Here is a 15,278-nt window from a genome sequence, read left to right as displayed (position 1 = left end):
CCAGGTTGCTCCAGGATGCTGGAGGACTAAGCTTATATTAGCCTAGAACTTCTATTTAGTTTCATTCTAATTTAATAGTAACAACTTTCCTAGTCATTATTTCTTCTCCTTATTTTGAGTAACTTCAGCTTCAAGACTCCTAATAACACACCTAGCCACAAGCACGCAATTTCTGAATAACAAATACGCTTTTCACCTATTCTTTCACTGCAGAGCCTGGAAAAATCCCTTTCCTTTTCTCCATGGCCAGTGCTCTTTCAGAAGCTGTAGATCATGGTTAGAACAGTTAAGATTATTGCAAGTTTTATTTCATTTCCCTAGAGACCTTAAGTTACCTCATTACTGTGTAAGATTTATTAAACAATGCTTCAGGGAAAATGTGTAGCCTAGTAGCATAGGTTGTTCTGAAAATACAAAAATCCCTGTTTCTAGCTTTTTTAGTTACGGAGAAACTAGTGCATGTGACTCTCCACTCCGTACTTCAAAGCCACACTGGAAAATGGATGTACACATGAAATGAGGCTGGTCACACTGTTATCAGGTTATTTTATAGTGGTATAAGTAATGTAGCTAAGTCATGCACCAGTTTTTGTTACGTTCATTATTAGTAGTGCTCATTGTGCTTTCATTATCTTGTTGTCCAGAATCTGTAGTGACAATACAAGATGCTACTGAGCTAAATAATCTGTGAACCTCCTTTTCAGCAGAGACACAGATCTCTTTGTTACTTTAATGTCACAATGTCTATTTTCTTCAAAACCTGTAAATATAAACTGAAATATTATCACACGTATCAAGCAGAAAACCGAAGGGTTGCTGCCCTCGTTTAACCTGTTCTGTAACATATACACCTCTAAAAGTGACATTTGGGAACGCTGAGGCTTTAAAGAGAACTCAAGGAGTTGGGTGCCCAGTTCCAATTAAAAATCAAAATGTGCTCTTGTTTTTAAACATAATTTGTTGCCAAAGATACATTCATGAGTAAAGCAGTACATTCAAATTACTTAAGTTTCTTATCTCTTTTTCTTAGCAGCTGTCTGACAAAAGTATAGTTAGGATAGTTCGGGGGTTTTTACTATTCTCTATTTAAAGGCAAATTAAAAACACTGAGAAGCCTGCTTTCCTTGCACTGACAAACATGAATGCACTACACGGGAACTTTGGCAGACTCTCAGAGACAACGTCTGCTTGGGAGCAGGTCTGCTTTGCCAGAAATCTCAGGAAAAGCATCCAGCAATTGGTATTTGCCCCTTTTGAGCTTCTGTGCCAGCCAGTGCCACTGTCTTACAAAATGAGTTACCATCCACCCAAACAACAGTGCCAGAGCTTGCTACCCACGCTGTCTTCCACAGAACTTGATGCTGACTCCAAGCTTCCAACAAGAGCCACCTTTCCGCTGGCTGAGGGCTGATCCATGGGCCAAAGGCACCCTGCAAGGCCCCTAACACACTTTGGTTTCAATGAATGCCAGCTGATCCATCGTAAGTGAGGAGCTGGCTTTTGGTGTTTTGCTGCCAGAGTAGTATAATTTATAAATAAAAAATGTTTTATCTATTCTCTTATTTTATTTGGATGATCTTTGACATTTCATAAGCAAGCAAATTTATTTCTGTTGTACAGTTTGTAACTACCTGTGCTAATGACCCAGTATCAGCACTGAATTTTTCTGTACATGTCTTTTATAGCATTTGTATTTCTCCCACTCCTGGTCAAAAAACCCACCTAAAACACCAAAGGGGCTTTGCTCCTCAGTCCCACCCTCCATTAAAAAAAATCAAATAAAAATAATTAGTGCATTTAATTAATAGGCACAGGAGGAACTCCAAACCCACCACAGAATTTTCACACAGCTTGTTCATCACATTCAAAACAAATCAGCAACTACTTAATTAATATAACTGGATCATTATACCAACACTTTAGCTTGACTGGCTACTGATGCAATTGATCTGCAGGCTATCTGGCTTTAAAAGAAATACAATAAAAACTCCCAACTCTTACTTCCTAAAAAACAAGTATACTGCCTTTGTATTGGCAAAGCTGCTAGTATCTAACGTAATTATGTTACTAAAAAATCATAATCTGATAACTAATTTGACATTTAAATAAGCATAAGTTGTGCATCCACCTCAGAAAACAAAATCAGGTTTCTACCTTGCTCTTGGAAGTTTGCAAAACCCATACAGTAATCTGTCAAATCAATAATACATTTTTTTTTAATTAAGAAATCCCAACATTTGTGTGGTCAGAGGGTCCTCTAGGCCAGCACACGCTTCGGGTCTTACTAATATGCACTAAATAAAAACAACCTAATACAAATACATGACAAAGACTGGAGCCCACAGTTTCCAACCACCTCACTAAAACATACCTCTCCCTGCTCATTGCTGACAACTCTAAGCCAACACCACACCAGGGCATTACAGTTTCAACATAAAGAGCATCTGTTTAACGACTACTTTTCTATTTTTTATTAGGTATATACAAGCAAGCGTTACATTGTAAGAGCGATACTACTACATCAGAACTTCATATGCTCATTCCTTTCACTTACATTAACAAAAGCTACAAGAAGACCCTTCTTCCTCAACATCCAGTAACAGAAGAAAATACATAGAGCACATAAAAGCCACTCCCACCATGTCATTTTCTCAAGTCACATATACTCTTTTACATTCTTAAGCCTCAAGCAAGTACCAAAACATGTATTACCACATACAGAATTAAGCAGACACTTGAGAAGCTTCTAACAGAGATGGTCTTCGGTTTGAACAAAATGTGCCCTATCTCCGAAAGTGGGGTATTTTAGGAGTTGAACAATAATTAGATGGATGCTAAAATGCCCTTTCACATTTCCACGTTTACTTCATTTTTTCCCAAATAAGCAAATAAGACAAATAATTTCTGAAATATGTTAGATCACTGCTTTACAGATGAGGCTGAGGCATTAAATCCAAAATGGCTTAAGCTCCATCCAAAGACAAATCTCTTCTAAAAATTATAGCCAGCTACATTATTCAAAACTACTCAGCAAGCACCCACATGATGAATGCAGCAGGCCAGTCAGGGTACCCAAATAATCAGTATTGCACTGATGAATAGTCACTGCGCAGTGTGGAGCCTGATGTGGAGATGATACATGCATGTGCTTTGTATCTGGTACCTGGAGCAGACCCCCTGAATTCAGCTGGACCGCTTGCTACAGATCCCAGCTACAGACATACATTTTTATGACATCTATGGCAAATAGTTAAGAAATTTAAAAAATACCTTGGATATCTATTGCCTTGTGTACTTTAAGAAAAGGCTACTAGTTACTGCAGTCATCATTTAATGACAACACTAACCTTACAAAATCAAGTATTTGGTTTTTCAATAGGCTATGGCACAACACGAGAGTACAACTCACCCACATGAATGGGCATTAGTTGAATAAATTCCCCACTGCTCATATCACTAAATATATAGGTCTTCCTTATACATAATCAATACTCAGAATCAGTCATGTTTCACCTGGGAAAAGGAAACTGAATGCGATCAAATTAATGCTGTCACTTTCTATAAACCAGCAATGGTTTGCTGCTACAGAAACCACTAACTTCATTATTCTACAACAGGAAATCAACACTGTAACATATTTTAAAAGTCTAATTTACTTAGAGTAATAAAAAGGCATGCTCAAGGCTCATCATGTATGTCATATTATGCTTAGTTTTAAACATTCCAGACTAAGAACAGTATGCAAAACCTTCAGTGAATCAAGTTGATTAATGCTTTGCATTTGTATGCAGTAGTGCTCTACATTCACTGAGAACTACATAAATATTATTTTATTAAATTTAAAAGCAATTGTGTTAGGTGGGATAATAAAATGTCTTACATTCTTTATCTCGGCAGTAGCCTTTTAAACAGAAATAAAAGTAGTACATTAATGCAGTAAAATCACTTATGGAGAGATCAGAAACAAGGTAGTTGCAGACTTCTACAGCTGTGCTAAGACTTTCAGAACACAGAAGTCTACATTCAAATTAAAGGCACCTACATGAGGTTTGCAGGTATCTCCTTATCTTCAATTGTGTGGTTATAGAAAAAGTTAGGGATATGTTTTAATTTTCAAGTACTTATCAAGGTTCACAGTGCCCTTTTGCAGGAACACATTTCATGAGGATGCTGCTGGAGGACAAAGAGCTCATTAGGGCAAAGCTGAGAGGACAGAAAAAAAACAGGAGCAAAAAATGGGTTGGAGTAATAAATTAAAAAAACATCATAAACAATGAAAGAGGCAACAGATCTTTGTCTTTTTCACCTTTCTAACTCTGTATTTTAATTTATATGACATTCCACTTTCTGGAAGAAAGTCTCCTTGCCTGCCAATTGGCTCCTAGCTCCTCCTTTAAAATTTGCTCCTTAGCAGCCATTTATCCCAGAAATCCTTCCAACAGTATCTTATTTTCCATTCATACATGGTCACTAAAATTATGGTAAATCAATGCAATTATTTTGTTAAATTATTATTGTCAACTTCAGTAGAAAGTCAAAAAGATATATGCTCAGCCTAGCAAATACTGTACTTTTTAATCACAGTAGCTAGAAGTAGAAGCTATTGTAAATCAGGCCATAACTAACAAGTCTCTAAAAATCTGGAGCTCCTAATGGCAGTTAATAGACTTTCTCAATTCACCATTAACCAACCCATCAACTGTATTTATTGACTGTGGAACTACACTTCAGAGTTGCTGTTTCAGTGATACAGCATGCTGCATACAGCCCTGCGACCAAGAAATAGTTTGTGATATTCAAGTCAAAGAATATGAAGGCTAATATCACATCATGTCATTTGACTTCTTACAGATTTTCATAGGCTCTTGAAGAGTACGAACTTGCCCCATTCATTAGTTAACCCTCCATAACAACCAGAGAAAGACCTGAATTATTTTTCAATTACAACTCCTTATATTTCAGCTTATGTGTTAAAATACTGAATGGAGCTTCTCTTGGAACATTTTCCCCTGCAGCAATCACCCACAGAATTCCTTATAAGGGGCAAAGTGGAGCACAAGTGAACTGTAACATGGTTCTAGGACTGATGGCCTTAACCAAATAAATGCTATAATTGGTATATCAGTATTATATATTTTTATTATATATTATATATGCTATAATCAGTATAATATATATATCAGTATTAATATAATCAGCATCAATATGCAAAATATCAACAGGATTTTTATTAGACTACAAATAGTCATAGTACTGTCGATAACTTTGACTTCCATAAGAGAATGATTTTAAGGTTACCATGCAAAAAGCAGCATTCTGTGTTATATTTTTATACTTATAAAGACTTCCATTCCCACAACAGACCTAGAAGCACATGCATTAGCTCCCAGTTGACTTCAGTATGATACAAGTGTCAATGTCAGCTACACAGATCCCTTTCAAGTATTAGCAAATCGTAAGGAACTTTTTAGGTGTGTAAACAAATATTGCTACAAAACTGCTTAAATATGTAAAGTTGACGTAACACCAAGCTGAATCCTATGTATATGATGGACAGCATGTACCAACAGGGAAGAGGAGGCTCACAAGTCTGTATGTCTGGGATTGTCTTTAATGATTTTTGGCGAAGCAAGCCATAGGTAAACTATCAAGCACATTGTCTTAAACAGGCCTTTACAAAGAGTCCAACAAACTGGCCACTAGCAAATACTGTAGAAAAGCATCTACTCTTCAGGCTGGTCACAACTGAAAGAATTAAATAACCCCTTAGTTTTATTCAAATTCAATTAGTATATAAATTCTACCATAATAGTACTGGCTCATCCTCAGTGAGTATTCCGTTTTCTTCTTGTTTATGATGGGACCAAGATTACAGATCTTTTAAAAAAACATATATTGCTTCTCAGTTATCTGCAATAGCTTATATATGCACACCCAGAAATATGATCACTTCCTATCTGGTGAGTTTACAAAAGATTGAAGCTCTGCATTAAATTGGTTGTACATCTTAGACATGATCACTTCATTGTTTCCATGTTCCTGTTCTTATAAAAATCACATCAATAACATTTGATAAGGTAATTGAGGAAGCTTAGAAGAATTCTACTAAGGTATGAATGGAGAGGCCTATTAGAGAAAATAAGCCCAGAAGTGAAAACAGAGAATGGGTTAATTGAGAATTACTAGAAAGAATTTTTGTTGAAAAGTCTTAAATCCTGGAAGCAGACCACAGCTTAATATAGCAATCAGAAAAGCAACTTGTCAAAAACATTTAGCTGTCAGTATCTAACTCTAGGGTTTTATGTACTTTAGTGATAGGTAAATGCCAAATGACTGAAAATTAAGCCTATCTCAGTATCTTACCATGAATAAAGATGATGAATTACAACCAGCCACATCTACCCATTTTGTGCCAGATCCTAACCCAGTACAAAGATATCAGCTTTATTTGGTGAAATTGTGCCAATTTATACTGTGGTTCTGTCCTTCTAACTCCTTCTTTCAAATGAATGACTCAAAAACAACAGTGACAACTAGGAAAATCCTATTTTTTTACAGCTAGACCCACGACCAAATAAATATACCTAAGAGCAAATATTAATAAGATAAACACCCATGTTCAAAGACACCATGTATACTGCAATGCATACTGCTCAGAATAGAAATGATTACTATTCTTTAAAAGACAACTTATATACTTCTGTTTTAAAAGCATCTCATTTGTTCTGGATAAGGAGACAAGAGTAGAAAGATTATGTGTCGTATCACATCTCCATCTTAATTAATTTTCTATCAAGTATAATGTCATTTAGGCATTACATTATATCAAGCATAATGTCATTTAGGCATTACAATCCTAGCTGTTTCAAAAGCTGCTATGCATCTTTGCAATATACTGGACATACCTTTTCAATCACTTTTAATTAAGTGTTTTAGAAATATGAAAAAGGAGGAAAACACAAGCGAGGCCAAGTGCAACATGTTAGGGAAGTTTATTTATGGAAAATGGTTCTGCCTGTTAATTTGTTTCCAACAGGTCCAAGGAATGAACAAATCTAAAAACTGTGAGTCCTCATAAAATATTTGTTTCTGAAGCTTTTTGACCCACATTTCTTCACAGTTACTTTCTGTAACCAGTTAATAGCATTATTCAGTACTGTTTAGAAAGGGCCTTTGCTGTGCAGGTAGTTTGTTGTAGCCTAGCTCCAAGTAATTTAATGAACTATAATCACATGCGTATTGCTGCTTCAACACCCTATACTCTCTGGCTACTTTGGCTACTCTGGCTACTCTGGCTTCCTACCAAATAAAATGGAACAGATATTTTGTCCTATAAGTAGATATGCAAACAGGTTTAAAAAGCACAATACAATGATTAAATAAAATTATTATAGAGATAATTCAGATATATTAACACAATTATCATATATAGAATAGTTGAAACATGAGCATAATTCAAGCAGTTTATCTGTAACTACTGCTAAATTTGCATCGAAGCACGGACCAGAACAGAAGATGACAGACACAAGTCTGCATGAATGTGCACTACATATACCTACTATAGTGGGTACCTATAGCAGTTACCTGTATGGTGGATGAAGAAAGAAGGGTCAGAAAACAGCAGGTAAAAAAAAGAGGGCGAGAATTACTCCTGCGTAAAAGCATGTCACTGTCATAGCAGAGTATCGCAACAGAGTACAAACTCAAAGCTCTACCTATGATCAAGTATCAATCTCAAATACATTTTAAGTCTCTCTAAACCCTACAGTTAGCAGGAGTTTTTCTGTTCACAAACTAGGCCGTACACCATCTTATGTCACAGCCAAAGGAAATGCAGGATTCCCCACTGCAGCTGCCAGACTTGCCCAGACCTCGTATAATCCCGTTATAAAATCATCCTGAACACACTGCAAGTTGACCTTAGCTATTGCTATTCATCACAACACTGCAACAGTTCCTTAACCAACTACGAAAGAAAGGATCAAGTAACATTCCTGTCTCAAATAAAACCTTCTTCATTGGAAACATGTTATTCTGGCACACACAAAATAGGATCACCTATTTTCAATAACCACATGGGGTAAGCAGTCGTCATTTTAAGTATCTCGAAAACCATACAGGTGCAGGAATTCTAAAGCTGTACAAATCACTTAAATTTCATAACTGAACATACAAAGTTCAAACGCAGTGTGAAGTGCATTTTTCTGTTAAACAACAAAAGCATTTGGAAATAACACTACAAAATGCATACTGCTCTTCCCCTTCCAATAAATCATTTTTTTATTTCCAAGTAATTGTACTGAATACACTTTGTATTTCAAGAACAACTATACCTCACTGAAGATATTCAGTACTTATCTGACTTACCAGAATGATGGTGATGTTGTTCTTCTAGGAACTCCAAGTCAAGCATGAGGTCATCTTCATCCAACTCACAGGAACCCAAGTTATTCAAAACATCCTAATATAGATTAAAAAAAAAAAAAAGCATTTAGACAGATGTGTTAACAAAACTGTTCTGCACAAAATCATGAGCAATCAGATCTGGGAAATACATTTAAGCAGGAACTAGAGAAAATTTTTTTACTGACACTGGACTGGTGAGAAAATGTATGAAACAACTGTCCAAGTACAATGCATAAATGCATTAGTCACCATTCTCTGGTTTTACAAGATATCAAAGATTTAATAAAAAAATAAAAAAAAAAAAAAACACAGAAGTACAAGTAATACCATCTGTGTAACTTGATTATTTTTTTTTTTTTGGTAGAGCTCAATGATTGCCTTGTGTATTTCAAAATTTAATCCTAACTTTTAATGAACCACAAAAATTTTATTTTTAACACAACACAGAAGCATCAGTACTACATTTTTTAATTCTAAGCTCTGCCTGCCCTTACCGATATATTCTGAAGAGAGATTTACTGTTATATTTATCCAAGGGTTAAAGGGACACATATTTAGGAATTCAGTGCAAAAGAGGCCAGGTGATCATCCCAAAGTATCAATCTGCCTGTAAGATCTCTATATAGCAATCTGCTATACCAAAAGCAGAGAAATGTAACAGTAGTATGCATTAAACTTGTAAAAGCCCTTCCTGACTTCAATTACAACTGTATTTTCTGTAATTGTAATTCTTTGAAGTATTTTCTCCCCATAACTGTTATTCACGCTCACTACTTATGCTTATTCAACCCTTTTGAGTAATTATTTCTGCAAGTCTGTTTTTCACTTTCACAAACAACACAGGCAACATCAGGATGTTTTCTTGCATTCTTTCCCTGACCTACCATTATTATGAGAAAACCTCTGCTGAGACACAGAACCCACTATTAATGCTGTTATGTACAGATGTCAAGCACAGAAAGTGACAATTGTCAAGTACTGAGACCTGCACATAAGTAGTGAGTAGTATTTTATGGAAAGAAAATATATATCACATGAACATTACAGTGACATCAAGCACACGCATCTTATTCCCACTACCTTAACTCAAAGAGCTGCTGACAAGCCTTCCTTAGAGTGACTGTTTCTTTCACTCATGCTGACAAATTGTAGACTTTCAAAATCAAATTATATATTATTACTTAGTACAAAAGCATAAAAATAAAACACAGAAATACATATCTCAATATGCAGGTGCATTATATCAGGTTACTGTACTTGATACTTATGTAGACACAAACTTTCCTATTCCAGATCTGTGTTAATGTTAAACAAACTCAAACTAAAACTGTTTTACTAAAAACAAAATTAAAGAAAAAGAGTGTTCTGTGTTAAACTGAAGTGAGAGAACACACATTGCTCAATGTTACAGATAACCTAAAACTTAAGTAACTTTTCAATCACTGTTGGAACTTGTGAAGAAGCACTGGAGATCAAAAACCTCATTTCATGTCCTTTAGTACCTAAATATCTTTCAAAATAATAACAGCAAGACACTTCTAAGATTTGTTCTCTGTTCTTTTTCACAGATTCCAAAAGCACTGCCTGACGTGACTGAAGTATCTTCAGTCCAAGTGTTATTACCAACTGTGTTTTGGAAGGAAAATCAATGATTATGGAAGGTTAAGAGCAGAAGAACATAAGGAAACAAAACAAAACAAAAGAAGACTTTGGAGATTTTTGCTCCCTTTTTAAATATAGACAGTATTATACACTTGAGATTGATCAAACGGTATCTCAGAGAACAGAAACATACCTTGTTTGTATATTGTTTTATTAATGTAAGAAAAGCATTGTCCAGAAGAACAATCTCTGAAAATTTAAAGCAACAGCTAAAAAGTTTTCAAGCCAGTAGACATAACAGGTAAAACATTTAGTATGTTTTAAGTACAAAGGTTTGTTCTTTACCTTAAAATTATCATCTGTATTACAGCTGACCAACTGAACCCACCCTGATATTAACGCTAAGCATCCTTCAATGAGCCATACCAATAGTAAGGAGTGTGATTTCATGCTAATTGAGCATCTCCTACATCCTGTGCAGTAACTTACCCATAGTGTGAAATCTTGGGTGTTTGCCTGTGAAAATGTAGTAATTCACAGCCTTTGTAAAAAAAAAAATAATAATTCTATTTTATTTGGAAAAAAAAAAACCAAACAAAACACAAACAGGACTGCAGTTTTCTAAGTTTTGGTGAAACTTCACCAGATTAGGTGGACCAAAAGGAAAAAGTTTATATACAAATCTCCTCTCATTATTGCCTTTCAGGAAGGTCTTCACTTCCAGTAACTTTCAGAGTGGAGGCAAACTGAGTCATCTGTCCTCTGTCCTACGAGTTTGATGTGCATCCTATTCCACACTGCAACATCTCTGTTTGCTCACCTGAGCTGAGGGCTCCCAGCTACCTTCCCAACACACTTACAAACCCCTTTCCTTTCCTTTCCTTTCCTTTCCTTTCCTTTCCTTTCCTTTCCTTTCCTTTCCTTTCCTTTCCTTTCCTTTCCTTTCCTTTCCTTTCCTTTCCTTTCCTTTCCTTTCCTTTCCTTTCCTTTCCTTTCCTTTCCTTTCCTTTCCTTTCCTTTTTCCTTCCCTTCCCTTCCACCTCTTTGCCTGCACCACCAACAGTAGGCAAGCTGAATTGATAAAATAAAATTCCCCCAGGTCTATTCTTGGAAGTACTTCACCAGGGAAACAGTATCTCTCTTTCCCCAAGTTCATTTGTTCTTTATAAAGGATCAATCACAGAACTGGCAACAAACAAATTAAAGCAGTTACTGTCCATCATGACAAGAATAAGGTTTGGCAGAGGATGCTGCACTACCTGTCAGGGGTGTCAGCAATGTCAGTCCAGCTGCTTTCCTGCTTTCATTGCCCACCTCTGCCAGTGAGGTCCTTCCACAGATACAACACAGAAATCAACTCATGAGCGCACAAAAAAGCACAAAAGCACACCAAAGCAGAGTGTTACTTCGGTTCCCTGGGCTATCCTAAAAGGAAAAAAAAACAACAAAAAAAAAAAACAAAAAACAAACCTGTTCTAACCTTTTCTGAAAACATATAATTAGAAAATATAAGAGAAAAAGGCTCCTAGAATGACTTTCCTAATACCACAGAACAGCACAGTACTTCTGTGAGTGCACACCAACAACCTCTGCCCCTCTGCTTCCTCACCAAGATCCATTATTCCTTTGTTGCTATGACAATTAGCAGCAACTGTAATTTCTTTGTTAGTTTAATATCTCTTGACCTTGTCCTCATTCTCCCTCACACCACTGCTGCTGCATTCCTTGAAGAATAACGCAACTAATTTAAAAATAAAAGAAAATAAAAGAAAGCTCAAGCTCTAAGGAGCATTCAAAGGGAGTAGTTTCAAGGCTTTGCTACATAAAGTAAAAGAAACAAATGTTTCAATCAAGGTCCCAAGAAAACATTTGTTGTCAATTTATGGTGGCATACCTTTTATTTATTCCAGGAGGCAAACCATTTAGTTAAGGCAGAAACCACAGCAAAACCTCTTTATTGACTCTGTAATAACCCCTTTGAAGCCTTATGATGTACTTCCTACTTCTAGTGTCTGCTTGACTTCTACCACTGATTTGTCTTTATAATGGAACCAAAGTTAACATGATGGTGGTTTTTTTCCTTCCAGTTGATCATAGCTTGTGAGAACATGTGAATACACTAAGTCCATCATTTGCCCACATCTCTCAGTTTTTCCTGGTCAAGACAGGCTGCAGCCCAAGTTTACCTACAACTATTTCTACCTTTGACTTGTTGAACTACCAGCATTATTTAAAGAAGTTTCCATTTGAACAATTGTTCAACACTGATATTTTAAACATTACTAATTCAAAATAAAAAGCACTAATTTGTACAATGTTCCAGGCTGCTTTTAGTAACTGATAATGGCTGCAGCAGAAAATTGAAAGACTTTAGTAACTTTTCAGTAATAATTTTCGTATTTAAAATTCTTTCATCAACAAAGAGAAGTATAAATTGCTATTTTTCATCCAACCACCACATATCCTAATCAAAAGTCCATTGAACTCAATGGTACTCAATTTAGACATAACTAGGCCTAAACATTCGTAACAAATATGACCCAAGAAACATTTTATTATCGAAAAATATGCAGTGATTTGAACAGATACAGTTCAGAAATAGCTGAAACATTACAGGGGTAGAGTTGCATTAGACATATACTTCCTCCCAGCCAGACAGTGTGTATCTGGATAGTAAGTTTACTCAGGTTTGCTTAAGGGGGATCTTCCTACCTTAGCTCCCTCCCTATCTCCATCTTTATCTCTTCCCAGCTTCCCTTCCTATAATCACTCAAAGGAAATCTAATGAATAATACATGAACACATGAAGTCCTTTTCCAGAATACTCAAGTATTTCATTATTTTTAGACCTGTTCCAGCTCAAGAGTCAACATCACTTAATGTAAGTTTGAAAGTTGGAATAAATAAAAACAGCTTTAGTAGTAAAAACACATAAAATGCCCCAACATAATAGGTCTTAAATCTACTATTAGGCTTAAACAAAAAGCACATAACATTTCTTTATGAAGTCCCTTTACTATGTGGGGTTTTAATTATTATTACAAATAACCAACCCACACACATAAATACCTAGTGAAATTACTGCTTATGGAGTTGGAGTACACACCTCTAAATATTGGCTAGCCTGGTATCCAAAAATTACACTAAAATATACATATGAATATATAAATACACTAAAGCATATTATTTTGTTAAGCAATGCAATTCAGTTCCAAAATGGACTTAGCAAAATCATATCAATTGCAGAATACATACAAACAAAGCAAGGTAAATCCATGTAGAATATTGAATATTTGCAACTCATGAATAACTGGGTTTAGGTGACAAATCTGCACACTTGAAACAGCCAGAAATCAATGGCACAACTCAAAAGATTCATTTTTTGATGTTTTCACACATTTTTATTCCTGGCTTCCTGTTCTCATACCATTGAAATAATAAAGTAACAGCAAAGTTCTAAAGGCAGCAGACACAGGTTCTCTGTTGTAACCAGCATCTTTGGAGAGTTGCATATAAAGTTTTATAACTTTATTCTAATTAACATGCAGTCCCTAGTGAATATGATGTTCAATGGCTTCTGATTCATTTTCTATGCTGGTATCTTGAGGGAGATTCAGCCCTGACAAATTTTGTTTTGGGATACAGATGACTTTTTTTACCAGTGCTTTTGTGTATCCACACAGAGGTTGCCACTGGCACCTGGCATCTTCCAGTGTTTTTCAGGATTCTTTTACACAAGTGACTAAGATTTCCATTTTATGACAGTATAGTGTTAATGCAACAAAACCTTGACTATTGCTGAGACATTGTTCAAGGACCTTGAGAATGCGAGGTCCAATGAGTGACTCAATGAAACTACAAGACTGAAGCAATGACATGTTTGCAATTGGTCAGCTCATAAACATTTCTATCAGACACATAGGTGGCTGACAACCATATTTACAGAAGTCACTGAAGGCTAGGGTTACACATACACTGATATAACCTTACTATCATGAACTTGAACATACTGACTACATTTTAATCTTTGATCAAGCAATCACCAGATTTTCAAAGATATTTTTAGAACTACAAGAGGAAAACATTAACAACTCACTTTTCAATAAAATGCTTTGGATTCTGTTTTGCTTTCCTTTCTCCCCATATTGACCTCTAGTCATCTTTCTGATCACCTTCCTCTGTGTTATTCTTCCTATTTTCTGAAAACAGATATTCATATCTTTGTTTTTTTCTTTGTTTTGCTCAAAACATAAGGACTTAGCGTTCATGCCTCCCCACTGAAATGGGGATGTAATAAATATGGTTTATAAAATCCCAATACTGCATGTATAATAGAATGATAGTATTTAATATTATGGATTCCTTTTTTCTTTCCTTGTAGAAATGGGGAGAGGGGAGATATTGGAAATGCTTTTGCAAGAGCACACGCGAAACACCCTAGGGAGAATAATTTAATTCTTTTGTAAAGTCATATATATGCCAATTCACCTGTATCTACTCTGGGTCACTACATATCTGATGCTGGAAAAGATCAGAATTAAATACTTATTTCAAGTCTGAAATGATTTCTAGAGATTGCCAAAAGATAGTAGTACTCCATCAAAATTGTATTCAGCAAAGGAACATGGCATACAATCACCATAAGAATGAAAACGGAGATATACTCAAGGAAAAAGAAAGACCTTGAGCTATTTAAAGTAATGTTAACTCCTAGAACCATACCTGAATAATTCATGGACATAATGAAGTATTTCCCCTTCTGCACTCTCCCACATACTTCAAAGGGAAAATAAAAGTACATGAAGCCCAGCAACAGAAAAACTTTTAAAAGCACAGAATCCCTGCCAACCACCTAAAAATCTCTGTATAAAATGTAAAGCTTATGAATGCCTTTCATATATCAACAGCAGCTTAAAAGCATTCTCTTTTCCTGAACAGCACCACCCAAAAAGCATATTATTCCCTACTTGAATGCTTTAATAAACTAGAGACTTCAGAAAGGAAAAAATAAATCTTGTAACATTTGGTAAGAACATTTTCTGTAGCTGACACATGGAAATCCATTTATATTGTAAATTAATATGCCTGTAGGAATTAAAGACAGAAAATTACCAGTGGAGGGAAGTGTCTAACTACGGAGCTCAGATCCACCATACTATTCTTCTAACTATGTTTTGCATGCACACTCTCAGCTGTGTAAGGGAAGCGTAGTATTTTCTATCCTGTTTTCATTTCTGCCCTTTCAATTCCCTCCGTACATTAAATCAATG

The 15,278-nt window shown here is 35.6% G+C and overlaps 1 protein-coding gene across 3 annotated transcripts in view; it reads right to left on the bottom strand.

Annotated features, from left to right (window-relative positions):
* The window catches only part of CCSER1 (coiled-coil serine rich protein 1), a 728,863-nt gene that overhangs the window by 572,731 nt on the left and 140,854 nt on the right, over positions 1–15,278 (bottom strand). For all 3 annotated transcript variants that reach the window (XM_057417953.1, XM_057417952.1, XM_057417954.1), the window contains exon 5: positions 8,368–8,461. In XM_057417953.1, coding sequence (XP_057273936.1) covers positions 8,368–8,461 — 94 coding nt within the window. The remainder of the gene's footprint in view (positions 1–8,367; positions 8,462–15,278) is intronic.

The sequence above is a fragment of the Pezoporus wallicus genome, unplaced genomic scaffold (assembly GCF_028554395.1).
Source record: "Pezoporus wallicus isolate ANWC-B61680 ecotype Strahan unplaced genomic scaffold, APGP_CSIRO_Pwel_v1 contig_6999, whole genome shotgun sequence".
Taxonomy (NCBI): Eukaryota; Metazoa; Chordata; class Aves; order Psittaciformes; family Psittacidae; genus Pezoporus; species Pezoporus wallicus.
The sequence above is the reverse complement of the archived record's forward strand: the minus strand, read 5'-3'. Positions and strand labels throughout refer to the sequence as shown.